This window comes from Gossypium raimondii, chromosome 8 (assembly GCF_025698545.1).
Source record: "Gossypium raimondii isolate GPD5lz chromosome 8, ASM2569854v1, whole genome shotgun sequence".
Lineage (NCBI taxonomy): Eukaryota > Viridiplantae > Streptophyta > Magnoliopsida > Malvales > Malvaceae > Gossypium > Gossypium raimondii.
In genome coordinates, this window is record NC_068572.1 from 12,036,301 (window position 1) to 12,049,728 (window position 13,428).

Here is a 13,428-nt window from a genome sequence, read left to right on the forward strand (position 1 = left end):
TTCAATGTGAAATATAATTCTAAAGTTATTTATTACTTCTAATATTTTGTCTTTTATTTTAGAATAATTAAATTATTTGTTTCACTAATAATATTTTAGCACATTAAATATGCATTGTAATTTAAAAATAATAAAGTAGATTATATATTATTTTTATAATATTATATATATTAATTTTTAATTCATGTTATAATAATAATTCGCTAAGGGTACTTTGGTCATTTAAGTCTTTTTCCTTATACTATTATAAGATTTATTCAATTTAACCAAACATAAGAATCTTATTATAGCTCCATTTCATTCTAATCAACCAAACAATTGAATTACTAATTACAGCCCTATTCTATTAGGGTGAACCAAACGTATCCTAAAAGACTTAGTTATTAAATTAAATTTTTTTTAAGTCCGGGGACGATACAATGATGGATGTTGTGTGGATAAGGCAAGGCCAAAAGGTTGAGTGACATGAAACTGGCCTAAAAATGCATCATCAAACATGATTACACAAATGATGCAAAGAGAACACCATATAAAAACTCAATTAAAGATGATCGATCATACCAAAGTACGAGGTAAAACAAGTAGTTAAGGAACCATATATATATATATATCCATATCTCAAACCCAATAATACTAAATATAATACTTATCACATTCCCAATTCCTCTTATTACAATAAATAAAAATAACTTACTTTTAGTTTCGAGGAGCTGCAAATAATTGGTGTTCAAGTGTACAAAGGCAAATCAGTCCAAGCACCAGAAACATGTCCATTCTCACAGACAAAAGCTCGAACAACTGGCTCCCCATCGTCATGGTACCCGAAAACCCGCCTCAGACAGAAGGCGGAGTGCAAATCCCACGTCTCCTTGCACGAGCAAAACGCGCAGTCCAGACCGATCTTGCTTCGGTTCCCGTCGTTTATAGTCCTCCACACACGGGATTTCTTGAAATTCTTGAAAACCCCTCTGAACAGCATGTAGTTTCGCTTCTCCTCCGTGTGGACGCACCCAGGCCAATCGCAAATGTATAAGCAATCACCTCGGAACCGGCTCGCCAATAGCTTGTTCCCTTGTTCTCGGCTTAAGTTCCGAACCCCGGTTGCTAAATGGGACCTTAGGGATCTTGAAATCTTCCTTCTTTTACAAACGGGAAATTCACGCCCCGTTTTGATCGTCGCGGTATCCATAGTTTCCGATGGGGAGCTGTCCATCGAATCGGACGCGTTATAAACGGTGTCGAAATACAGATCATCGAAAAGTGACCAGGGACAATCGGATCCGGGAACGTCCGTTTCCATGTTCGGATTGGAATTACATTCCGTTTTGCTTGAATTAGGGTCAGCGGACGGCGTCGAGAGATGCGAATGAGCTGGCCTTTGATAATTCTCGTCAGGGCCGAGCTCGCGTTCGAGGCCGAAATCAGAGTTGTCAAGAAGGACACCGGCGTGAAGGAGGCCTGGACAGCAGACAGACAGCTTATGAAGAGAAGCCCAACCGCCGGGTGGGGCGGAGGAAGAGGAGAGAAGGTCGGCGGAAACGGCGGGTATGGTTTTGGAACATTTAAGCTTCAAGCAGGTATTAAGAATCAGAGAAGAGAATCTGGTGCAGACACAAGCAAGACTTGCCCAGCTAGCGGGATCCTCTTCGAGCTTCGAAAATATATTTAAAACGACGTCCTCCGGGAGCTTCGAGAACGGCGTTTCCGTCATCGGCTTAAAGTGGGAAAAAAAAAAAGAGGTAAGAATCTGGTATCGCTGGTGTCTTCAATTTTCTATCTATTATATATATATATATAAAAAAAAAGAAGGGCAGATTTAGGAAATTGTGAGTTAGAAGATCAGCCTTGGGGGGTACCATGAGTGGTGGCGGTGAAAGAGCGTCGGCATGGAGGTAGCATTTTGTTTCGACGGTTTAACTTACTTGTATAAAAGCTACTTTTGATATGTGGTTTGTGGGCGCTGAGTACTGACACATTAAGCTAGGATTTCTCTAGTCCAGTAGCTTTTCCTTTATTTAATTATTTCTTTTTAAGACAACGTCATCTTCTTACTAACTTGGCTTAATCCCTACTTTAGTCCCTAAACTATACATTTTTCTCACTTCAGCCCCTAATGTTAAGTGGCTTCTGCTGCTGCAATTTTTACTTGCCGATTAGGAACTGATCCGAGAAACTAAAGTGGACCAAAATGAAAAAAGGGTACACTTTGGGGACTAAGGTGTGGATTAAGCCTATTAAATAAACTAATAATAAAGAAGGTAATTTGTATTTTATTGAATTGTCACGGCAGATTCAAGAGAATGAAAGGCTCCTTGTGGAATGTTGTCACTTGCACGTGCAATCAAAATTAATTTTCACCACAACACACTGATTATAAAAATATAGGATCATATGGCCTTTGTCAATTGTTTTAATTTCCCCTTACGGAAGAAAGGTTTACGCGAAGTACGGCATCACCACAAAGAAAAGATAACATTTATCCGATCCACTACCACACACATAAACACACAATGGAATCGTCATCAATCATCAAAGGGCAGAGGAGTGACAAGAGACTTGACGGAAGGAGAATTATGTTCCTCCCACATTTCGCTGTTTGGAGTTGACAATTTCACGTGCCCACTTATCAACTTGTCCCCCCTACTTCGGTACAAGGAAATAACACCACCCCCACTTCAGTCCCGCCATTGTTAACTCGGGTTCTGGTGTCATCTCTCTTTGTGCCTTGCATTGCGTTTCACCACTTAATTACCATGTTTTTAACTAATCATTATTACTACCTAGTGCATTCTAACACAAGTTCCTACGTATCAGCATTGGTATCCCCCCATGTAGTGGATGCTGCCATTTTTATATTTAAAGGAAATGGTTTTCATTATAAATAATATATTGTCCTTTTAGCGGTTCCACGCCATAGAGAAGGAGCAAATCACTAGTAAAATGGTTCCAATCTTTAGCCATGAAATCCGGCATGATTGCTGCACTTCAAATGATATTTTTTTCACAACTAGACTTCAATTTGACAGGAGTCTTCATCAGCATCTAGGCACAATATCAACTCGGCAACTGTAATTTACCTGTCATATAGAAACTCGAATAAGAGACATCAGGGATAAATAAATATTACTCAGCTATATAGCCTACTTGACCAGTAAAATCAACATTTCTTTGACAATGTAGTGAACTCAACATCTTTCCTAATTAAAATAAATGCCAGTCAAAGACACTAGGGAGATCAAGACTCAAGACCTGGATAAGCTCTTGCTCCTACTCCTGCCAGCACTACGTTACATGCAATCAAGACTCAAGACTCCCACTTGGACTCCTGACAGCGGACAGGAGTGAAGGTTTTTAAAGCTGCCCATCTAAGAAACAGCATACCTCTGTAACCATATGAGTTACATGCAATTTGGAACCTATTCCCACAAGATCCCAATATCAATCCCCAGTTTGCTGCATATAGCCAATATCTAAAAGACAAACAAGGCAGTTTTCATGACAAAAATAGGAAAGTGATGTAGTTCAATAGCTGGGAGGTTGTCGGGACTCGGGACCAAGTTTCACAAATAAACCATAATATGGACGAGGAAAGCATGCAAGTCAAAAGCATAAATTCATGTTGACAACAACATGAGAGAAGTTGATTCCAAAAAGTAATAAGAGGTATGTAACTACTGATAACCCAAGTAGACCACCATGAACGAAGGAACACGCACAGTCATTACCTCATACAAGAAAATAATGTCCATCAGCACTCAGTTAATTTAGAGTGTGTAATATGCTATTTCTAGATAGGAGCTTTTCTTTATATTTATGGAGCAAGTGAAAAAGAAAATCTTCACCGCTAGACAAATATAGAGACAGGAGGCAACAATAATGTATAGCAAATGAAAATTCCATCAAATTAGCAACCTACATATTTATTCTTCAAAATGAGTTAGTTTGACACTTTAGCTTCCGAAGGAAGTTTGACACTTTAGCTTCCGAAGGAACAGCACTTACTGCATTGCAATTTCATTTTTCATTTTCAGAATCCAAAATTACTATAACCTCCAAGACCCAAACCCTATACTTGTCAAAGAAAGAGGATTCATTACAATCTTCAAATGCAGCCAGAAGTCAACCGCAAGGTCAACAAATATGATGCATTTACCCATGAGGCCAGGACCACAAGCATATATAGTAAACGAAATTATTATCTGTAAAACTAACAACAACCGACAGCTAACAATACCAAACCCCATTATCCTTGATAAAACAGAAACATATGAAGGGGAAAGGGGAAAGGGGAAATATGTGTACCCTGACAAAGAGCAAGACCTTGATGCAGAGGGGGAAGGAGGAGGAGAATTTGATCTTATCTTTGCAGGTGACTTGCGCAAAGGCTTGGTTCTAGGAGATTTGATGCATTATACTTGCAAGGTTAACATACAACTTCGAAGCCATAAATAAAATTTCACATCCAAAAGAATAAGAAAAACCTGTGGCTCTTGCTCCGAGCACGAGAGTGGCTGCGACTGCAGCTTCGGCTTTTAGAGAAAGAACGACCACGACTAGGGCTTCTGGAGGAATCTCGCTTAGAATCTTGCTGGATATTATTGTAATCAAGTGGCGTCAGATCTATGAAGATGAAAATCTTCTGCCTTTTCGGCTTTTGGTTTGAGATTAATGGGCCAGGCCGAGATTAAAACATCCTTCAAGTAGAATCATTTATACAAAATCAAGTCTTGAGGAGTGAAGATTATAGGATTTATATTCTCCAAATCAGTTTTAAGATTATAACCGCCTATAAACCGGGATTAGGTTTATTTGGGCAAAATACCAAAAAAAAGTCATTTTTTTAATTTACCGAAATGGGCCTGGTATTTTATTATTTACCGGAATGGGCCCTTTTCCCCTAAATCGCGTCCACATCACCGCGAAGTCAGGGGACGTGTCAGCAAATCGCGGCCACGTCAGCGCACTTTGCTGATGTGGCAACAAAGTGCGTCCACGAAAGCGCGATTTGTGTGCACGTCAGGAAAGCGCGCTTTGTTGCCACGTAGCGCGCCCCTAGGGACGCGATTTCCCTGTTTTTCCCACGTTAGGTTTTTGGATTTTAGGGTTTAGAGTTTAGGGTTTTTAGAATTTTTAGGGTTTTGGAGAAAAAATAAAAAAATAAGGGATTAGGGATTAGGATTTAGGGTTTAGGGTTTCCTAATTAAATTAATTATAATTTATTCAAAATTGGATTACGTTTCGTGTTTATGGGTTTTAAGATAAAATCAAAGCAGGATGCTTTATCAGAAGGATTTCAAAGTCGCTACCATGCGATATGCCGCTTTTGCTACAATAGGTCCTGGAAAAATAATTTCGAGTTGACGTTTCTGAGCAAATAGTATAAAAAAACGCTTCAAGTAGGATGCTTTATGAGAAGAATTTGTGAAATCGCGCCCTCGTGGACGCGCTTTTACTCTGATGAGTCTGGAAGAAATAATTTTGAGTTAACGTTTCTGAGCAAATAGTTAAAAAAAACGATTCAAGTAGGATGCTATTTGAGAAGAATTTATGAAATCGCTACCGTGGACGCTTTTTGCTCTGATGAGTCTGGAAGAAATAATTTCGAGTTGACATTTCTGAGCAAATAGTTTTAAAAAACGCTTCAAGCAGGATGCTATTTGAGAAGAATTTGTGAAATCACTCCCTCGTGGACGCACTTTTGCTACAGTAGGTCCTGGAAAAATAATTTCGAGTTAACGTTTCTGAGCAAATAGTATAAAAACGCTTCTAGCAGGATGCTATTTGAGAAGAATTTGTGAAATCGCGCCCTCGTGGACGCGCTTTTGCTACAGTAGCATGTTTGGGCTGAGGCTATAAATAAGGCAGAAAATGTTCTCATAATGCATAAGTCACAGCAGAAACAATTTAGAGAGGCTAAGAATGTTAAATTTTCAAATATGAGTAAACGTATTAGTGTTGTTATTTACTATGATGGTGAGGTTTGCCACACCGAGAATGGTGTTGTTTTTTGTCCAAGAATACGGTGCGACTGGTTTTTAACCAGAACATAGATTTGACAGAACTTCGTAAAAGAATTAGGCGTAAAATTTTCGGAACGACGCCAATGAAAGTTTTGTCTATTACGTATCGATTTTGTTCTTCTGTTGATCCGTTGACATATGACTCGTTCGACATAAAAGGTGCTCGTAACTTGGAGGCAATGGTGCAGACTCATCTTGCTAGTGGAGCACCTTATATTGAGTTATATGTACAATTTACATCGCCAAATGATATACTTACGACCGGTGTTCGAGATGTATACACGACCCCTGGCCGACACTCGGTTAGCGGGTTACAAAACACGGAACATCCCATGTTTGGTAGCGGTGTCGAATGTACATCCCCTACAAGACACTCTGTCTGTGGATGGGACATGTATGTCGGTGGCTCGATGTTTGATGCTGGAAATACGTACTGGGGAACGGCATCAAGTTCTAGTGGTTGGCAATCTACATCCAATTGGGGACGTTATGAAATACCGAGAACAAGGGATGATGTACTCCCTACGACGTCAACCGGTGAGGGGACCTCATACGCTGCAGATGATTGTGGGTTAGAAGATGACTCCGATGTGGATCCACCTCGAGAGCCCGGGGCCGATAGTGCAGAAGTTGGCTTATTTTCTGAACCGGAACCTATTCTAACAGAACCTGAAGATGCTAAAAGGAGTTCAGATGAAGAAGAAAATCCACGATTCAAAGCATACTCACCTCCAACTCACATGCATAATGTCGATCTGTCTGCAGATGATGCGTTAGAGTTTTTAGATCTACCACACCGGTTGCGTGATCGTACAAGTTCAAGGCTAGATTCGGGTGAATTTGAAGTTGGTAATCAGTTTACCAATAATGATAGTTTTATTGGTGCTTTAAAACAACATAGCATCAAAAACGGCGTTAACTACCACGTCGTTAAATCCAAATCTGATAAGTTTGAGGCGAAGTGTGTGGTGCAAGACGACACATGTTCATGGAAAATCTACGCCTCCTTAAGGAAAAAGACAGGGTTGTGGGAGATTAAAAACTGCAAAGATCCACATACATGTGCTGCAGGTACAATATTGACGGTTTCTGAATAATACTATTATTATGTAATGTTACATTATTTAATGTATTCCGTTTATAGGTGTTTCACAAGATCATCCCAAGATGGATTCAGCTATGTTAGCTAGCTTGATACTGCCCATGGTGAAAGCAGATCCCAAGACTTCAGTGCCAGTGTTAATTATCAATATCTATAGCCAAATGGGTACACGCCCTCTTACCGCAAGGCTTGGATAGCTAAGCAAAAGGCATTGGAGAAGATGCATAGTGGGTGGGACGCCTCATATAATGAAATATGGCAGTGGTGTCAAGTGCTAAAGAGATACGTCCCAGGTGCCATCACAGACCTTGAACGGAACATGCGTACTACAACGACCGATTGCTACGTGGATGTCAAGTGTTCAAACGCCTGTTTTAGACTTTTAAGCAATGCCGAGACGTATTTTCATACTGCAAGCTATTAGTACAAATTGACGGTACCTTTATGTTTGGTAGGTATACTCATCGGCTATTGCTTGCAGTGGCACAGGATGGCGGTGGGAGAATTCTTCCAATTGCATTTGCAATAACACCGGGGGAGTCGTCTAATGACTGGGATTTCTTTCTCTCTAGGTTAAGGAGGCATGTGTACCCCCAACCTGATATCTTTGTTATTTCAGATCGGGGCGCCAGTATAGTGGCTGCATTTGATCGACAGGGAAGCTTATGGCAGCGCACACACCATCGATATTGCCTAAGGCACGTTGCTTCCAACTACTACAGGCAATATCCATCTAAGAGCGAACGACGACAAGTGACCAACATGGGTATTTAGTCTCTATCTGTGTTGTTTCGTTTGTCAATTTGAATTAGTTGTAAATGAAGAAGTGGTATGTAATATTCGCTATGAACTTATATTGGCGGGGTATGAAATAAATAAAGACCGTTTCCACGAGATGTTGGAAAATTTACGTTCAATTAACGGAGAAGGCATGGACTACCTTTGCAACATACGTTTCGAACATTGGGCACAAGCATACGATGGCAGCCTATGATATGGTCATATGACCTCAAACCTGGCTGAATGCATAAATTCAGTTCTAAAAGGAACGCGCCATCTACCGATAACATCGGTTATGCGAGAGATATATTTTTGTTTGGCGGCACTATTTCCAAAGCGAGCAGCAAGTTATGCAGACCAGATGCAGGGAGGCCATGTATGGTGCAGTAAGGTAGTTCAAGAAATTAACAAGGCCAAGGCGCGGGCGAACACCATGCACACAGTGTGTCACGATCGAGACAACTTATGGTTTCGCGTGACAGAGTTTGACAAACCGCACCAAGGTGTTGTTGGCGGGCAATATCGTGTACACTTGCGAAATGGGACTTGCGACTGTGGGATGTTTGATGCACTTCGTTATCCATGCGCTCATGTTATTGCAGCTTGTCAGAATCTCCGCTTGGATCCGATGAGCTATGTGGACGAAGTGTACAAATTAGAAAATATGTACAACGTCTAGAGACACGTTTTCCCACCGGTCCCAGATGAATGTAAGTGGCCGCCCGTATCTCTTGCTCCTTTTAAGTTGTTACCGGATAGAGAATTGTGTCGCAAACCAAAGGGTTAACCTTGCTCGACTAGAATACGTAACAATATGGATATCTGAGAAACAGCCAGTCAACAGAAGTTGTGCGGATGGTGTAGGAATCCAGGCCATACAAGTCGATCATGCCCTAATCGCAATAGTTGAATGTAATTGTAAACAAATTATATTTTTTTCAATTATTAATTGATAATTGTATTAATTGTTAGTAAAATTATCAAATTATATCAAATTATTAATTGTTAGTACCAGTCAAAACATTTTTTCAAATCTAACATTATGTGAATGTAAAATTATTAATTGATAATTGTATTAATGGTTAGTAAAATTATCAAATTATATTTAAGTTAAGGGTTAGGGTTTTAAAGTTAAGGGTTAAGGTTTTTAAGTTAAGGGACAGAGTTTTTAAGTTAAGGGTTTAAGGTTTTTAGGTTAAGGGTTTAGGGTTTTAAAGTTAAAGGTTAGGGTTTTTAAGTTAAGGGTTTAAGGTTTTTAGGTTAAGGGTTTAAGGTTTTTAGGTTAAGGGTTTATGGTTTTAAAGTTAAGGATTAGGGTTTTTAAGTTAAGGGTTTAGGATTTTTTATGTTAAGGGTTTAGGTTTTTAAGTTAAAGGTTAGGGTTTTTAAGTTAAGGGTTTAAGGTTTTTAAGTTAAGGGTTTATGGTTTTAAAGTTAAGGGTTAGGGTTTTTAAGTTAAGGGTTTAGGATTTTTATGTTAAGGGTTTAGGGTTTTAAAGTTAATGGTTAGGGTTTTTAAATTAAGAGTTTAGGGTTTTTAGGTTAAGGGTTTATGGTTTTAAGGTCAAGGGTTAGGGTTTTTAAGTTAATGGTTTAGGGTTTTTAGGTTAAAGGTTTATGGTTTTTAAGTTAAGAGTTTAGGGTTTTAAAGTTAAATGTTAAGGTTTTTAAGTTAAGGGCTAGGGTTTTTAAGTTAATAGTTTAGGGTTTTAAAGTTAATGTTTAGGGTTTTTAAGTTAAGGGTTTACAGCTTTTAAGTTAATGGTTTATGGTTTTTAAGTTAAGGGTTTAGGGTTTTTAATTTAAGGGTTAGAGTTTTTAAGTTAAGGGTTTTGGGTTTGTCAATTAAATTATGCATTTAATTATAATTTATAAATTTATAAATTTTTAATAAATTAGTTTAGGGTTTTTAAGTAATAACTCAAAAAAATATATATTTTATTACATCAAATAATATTAAAATATTCAAAAAATTTGTACAAATAAATTAAAATACAAATCAATCTCTGTGCCCGCCGAATTCAGTGTCACATGGCTGTCGTTGATGGTTACGCGCTGGATTCCTCCTTTGTCCAGCTTTTGGCGGTGGTTGTGGTTCCTCCAGCGGGGATTCTGGTTCTTCCGGTAGGGCATCTGGTTGTCGGAGTTGGTACGATTAGCCACTTTGATAGAATAGTGAATGTGGAGGTGTTTGCATCACCAACGACGACGGTGTTTGAAACCCATACGGTGGTGGGGATTGGTAAAAAGAAGAGCTCCCCGACGGCCCTACTTGTGATCCCTCGTGCGCCGCTGGCCTATACATCGACGGTCCACTCGGTGTAACAGGAAATGGAGCTGAACCAGGCCATTGGCTCCAACCTGCCATAGGACCCAAAAAAGGAAACATATAAGGGTCAGGATACATAAAAGGGCTAGGAAACGCACCTGACATCATCTGAAAAGGCTGTGCCGTGGGTATCATCGGTTGAACTGTTGGGTCGGGTGACTGTGTCGGTGCTCTCGTTGGGCCTGGTGATTGAGTGGTCGCTGATGATGGGTCGGATGAATGTCTGGGCCTCGTTGAGGGGCCAACGTCGTCGTCCTGTCGTCTTGGATTTAAAGGCCCACGTCTTTCCCTTTGGACACATAATTGCCGCTGCCTCTCCTCTGCCGACAGTAAATATAACTTGCCATGGATCCTAAACCATGGCATGTATTCCGGCACGCACGCTAACTCCGGAACGATGATCGGTTCCATAGTAGGTATATACTCATACCAATCTTCCCACATTTCGATGCAGTGGGACCAGAATCTCGGCCAATCCGTATGCAATTGCCGTAGGTCGATTTTGTGCTGATCATCAAACACCTCAGGTGCCACGGGAATCGGTTGTTTACATCTAAATTGCCGTAACACTCTGTCTGACTGGTGCATCTCCACGGTCGCATAACTGATCAACGCGACTTTTACGTGCCAAGCGTTTGGATTTTGTAAGAACTCATCCGGAATTACTGTCTGAATTTCCGGATCCTCGTATGGTGTCCATTGAAACTATATGAACATGATAGAAATATTAGTTATATACATAGTACTAAATACTCAATACTAATCGACTAGCGAATGATGGAAATATCAATTTTATTTAATACTTACATGTGCTTCCGACTGTTGGTCTAATAGAAGCCGTTTATCTTTAAAAGAGGTAGGTAATCGAGCGTGACTTGCCGGATGGTTCCACCTAATTAAATAAATTTTTAGCATACTTTTATTTTTAAAAATCTACATAATAATTGTAAAATATAATATAAAATTTACCTCGTTATGAGTGGAATGTATATGGGTGGTCCACTCGAGGACGTAGAAATGGAAAGCGAAACCGTGCCCATGACTACAGTAGTGACAGGCAACCTCCGATTTTTTCTTTAGTCAGTCGCGTCGCCCCGCACATCTCCAGATATAATGTCTCCAAGACGGTAGAACCCCAACTCAATTCACCAGCTGCTCTAAAATCAACAAGTTTCAGCAGCCATCTTAGATGTACGTGGCTCCGTGACAAGTCCGGCATCAGATAACCTCCAATTATTTGAAGAATGTATGCCCGAGCATATCGGATTCTTTCTACTTCGGTTGAATCATCATCCGAATCCGAGAATGTATCTCGTAACCAGCCCATCTCGATCTTACCTCCATCTATTTTCTCCGGAAGAGCGCCCAAAAGCTCGTAGCACACCGCTCCCCAATCGCTAGATTGGGCAGACCCGGTGACTGGGTACCCGTCCACCGGTAATCCTAATTGCAGACTAACATCTTCCAACGTGATAGTGCACTCCCCACATGTGTGCGTCTCGAGTCTTCACCTCTCGATCAACGCACTGATAAGTTTCGGGTCCACCTTGCATCCCAAGCCTACCGTCACCACGTGTCAAAAACTCGCTTCCCGCAGGTAGTTCTCTACCAACGGTGATGGAGGAGCATGCATATTCCGGATATTGCATTCCAATATCCAATCTACAGACTTTTATAACAAATAATAAATTAATAATTATCTAAAAATGCATAAATAAAAAAATCTTAAATACTATTTAAAAATTAAATTTAACACTTACCATTTTCATTTGTTCGATGGATATGTGCTGCTTATCAAGACGAGTCAATTCTCCGGCCATTGCTGAAATCGTATAAATTTTTACGATTTAAAAAATTTTAAAAAAATAAAAAAATTTTAAAATTATTTAAAAATTGGGATTTAAGAGAAATTTAAGAGGAAATTGAGAGCAAATTGAGATTAAATATGAATTTCAGAGAAATTTGGAAGGAATTTGAGAGCAAATTGAGAGGAAATTTAGAGAAAATTGAGAGGAAATTTGAGGGAGGATTAGTTTGTGAAAAAAAATAAAGGGTGGGGGTATTTATAGATTTTTTTTTACCGTTGGGAGGAAAAGGTCAAAAAAATGACCGTTGCATTGTTCACGCGCGGAGCAAATCGCGTCCCCAGGGGCGCGCTACGTGGCAACAAAGCGCGGCCACATTAGCGCGCTTTCCTGACGTGCACACAAATTGCGCTTTCGTGGACGCGATTTAGGGGAAAAGGGCCCATTTCGGTAAATTTAAAAAAATAATTTTTTTTTGGTATTTTACCCGGTTTACTTGCGCATAGTGAAAGTAACCACCATTGAATTTAAATTCTTTCCAAATAAAATTTTTTAAAAAAATTTAGATCCAAACTCAATTAAAAAAATTAAAAAATTATTTATAAAATTTAACTTTCAAGTTTAATAAATAAAATTCTTTTATTTGATCCAAAATTTTATATCTTTCTATTTATAGCATGATATAATATAATTTAGGCATAATGATTGTTTTGGCCTCCAACTTTATATAAAAGATCATTTTAGAATTTCATTTAATTTTTGTCTTTTAACTTTTAAATTTGTATTTTTATCAAATAATCCAAAATAGATGAAAAATTTAAAGTTTGTTAACTTTGTTGACATGACCACATTCGCGTAGATGACATGTCAATATTTAACTAATTTTTTAATAATTAATGTAATTAAATTACACAAACTAATCAAGCTGCTCGAACCAATTACTCAACCAATTCAACCACCGATTCAATTATGAAAATTTTGCTTAAAACTGAAGAAAGGAACTTAAAATAAGCTCTTTTCTTCCCTAATCTTCCACTCATCTTATAAATAAGCAAACAATATAAAAAATGAATAATCATCATGAACTCGTAGAAATATGACATGTTGTTCTTTTTTACCACGCTTGCTTCTAAGGAGGACATCCATGTCACACAAGGATATGTGATCATAGCAAAAACCAGATAGGTTACCAAATTTGTTTAGTTAGTTTGATCGGTTCGACCAATTTAATTAAATAAATTATTATTAAAAATTCATAAAAGAATGTTTTTTTAAGAGAACTAATTCTACAGCTGATTCAATCGGTTCATACTGATTTACGGATTAATCAGTTTAATATCTCTCTCCAAACTAGTATCCCAATCAATTTCTGATCTAATCAGTTTAATCCGA

General features: G+C 38.8%; 1 protein-coding gene across 1 annotated transcript; it reads right to left on the bottom strand.

Moving 5' to 3' along the window:
• Nucleotides 1–585: 585 nt before the first annotated feature.
• On the bottom strand, nucleotides 586–2,005 carry LOC105790820 (phytochrome A-associated F-box protein). The gene is made up of 2 exons (XM_012618602.2): nucleotides 1,857–2,005; nucleotides 586–1,714 (listed from the first exon to the last, which is right to left on the bottom strand). Exons 1-2 carry the CDS (start codon nucleotides 1,857–1,859, stop codon nucleotides 728–730), a joined length of 990 nt encoding a protein of 329 aa, XP_012474056.1. The 5' UTR covers nucleotides 1,860–2,005; the 3' UTR covers nucleotides 586–727.
• Between the last annotated feature and the right edge of the window lie 11,423 nt (nucleotides 2,006–13,428).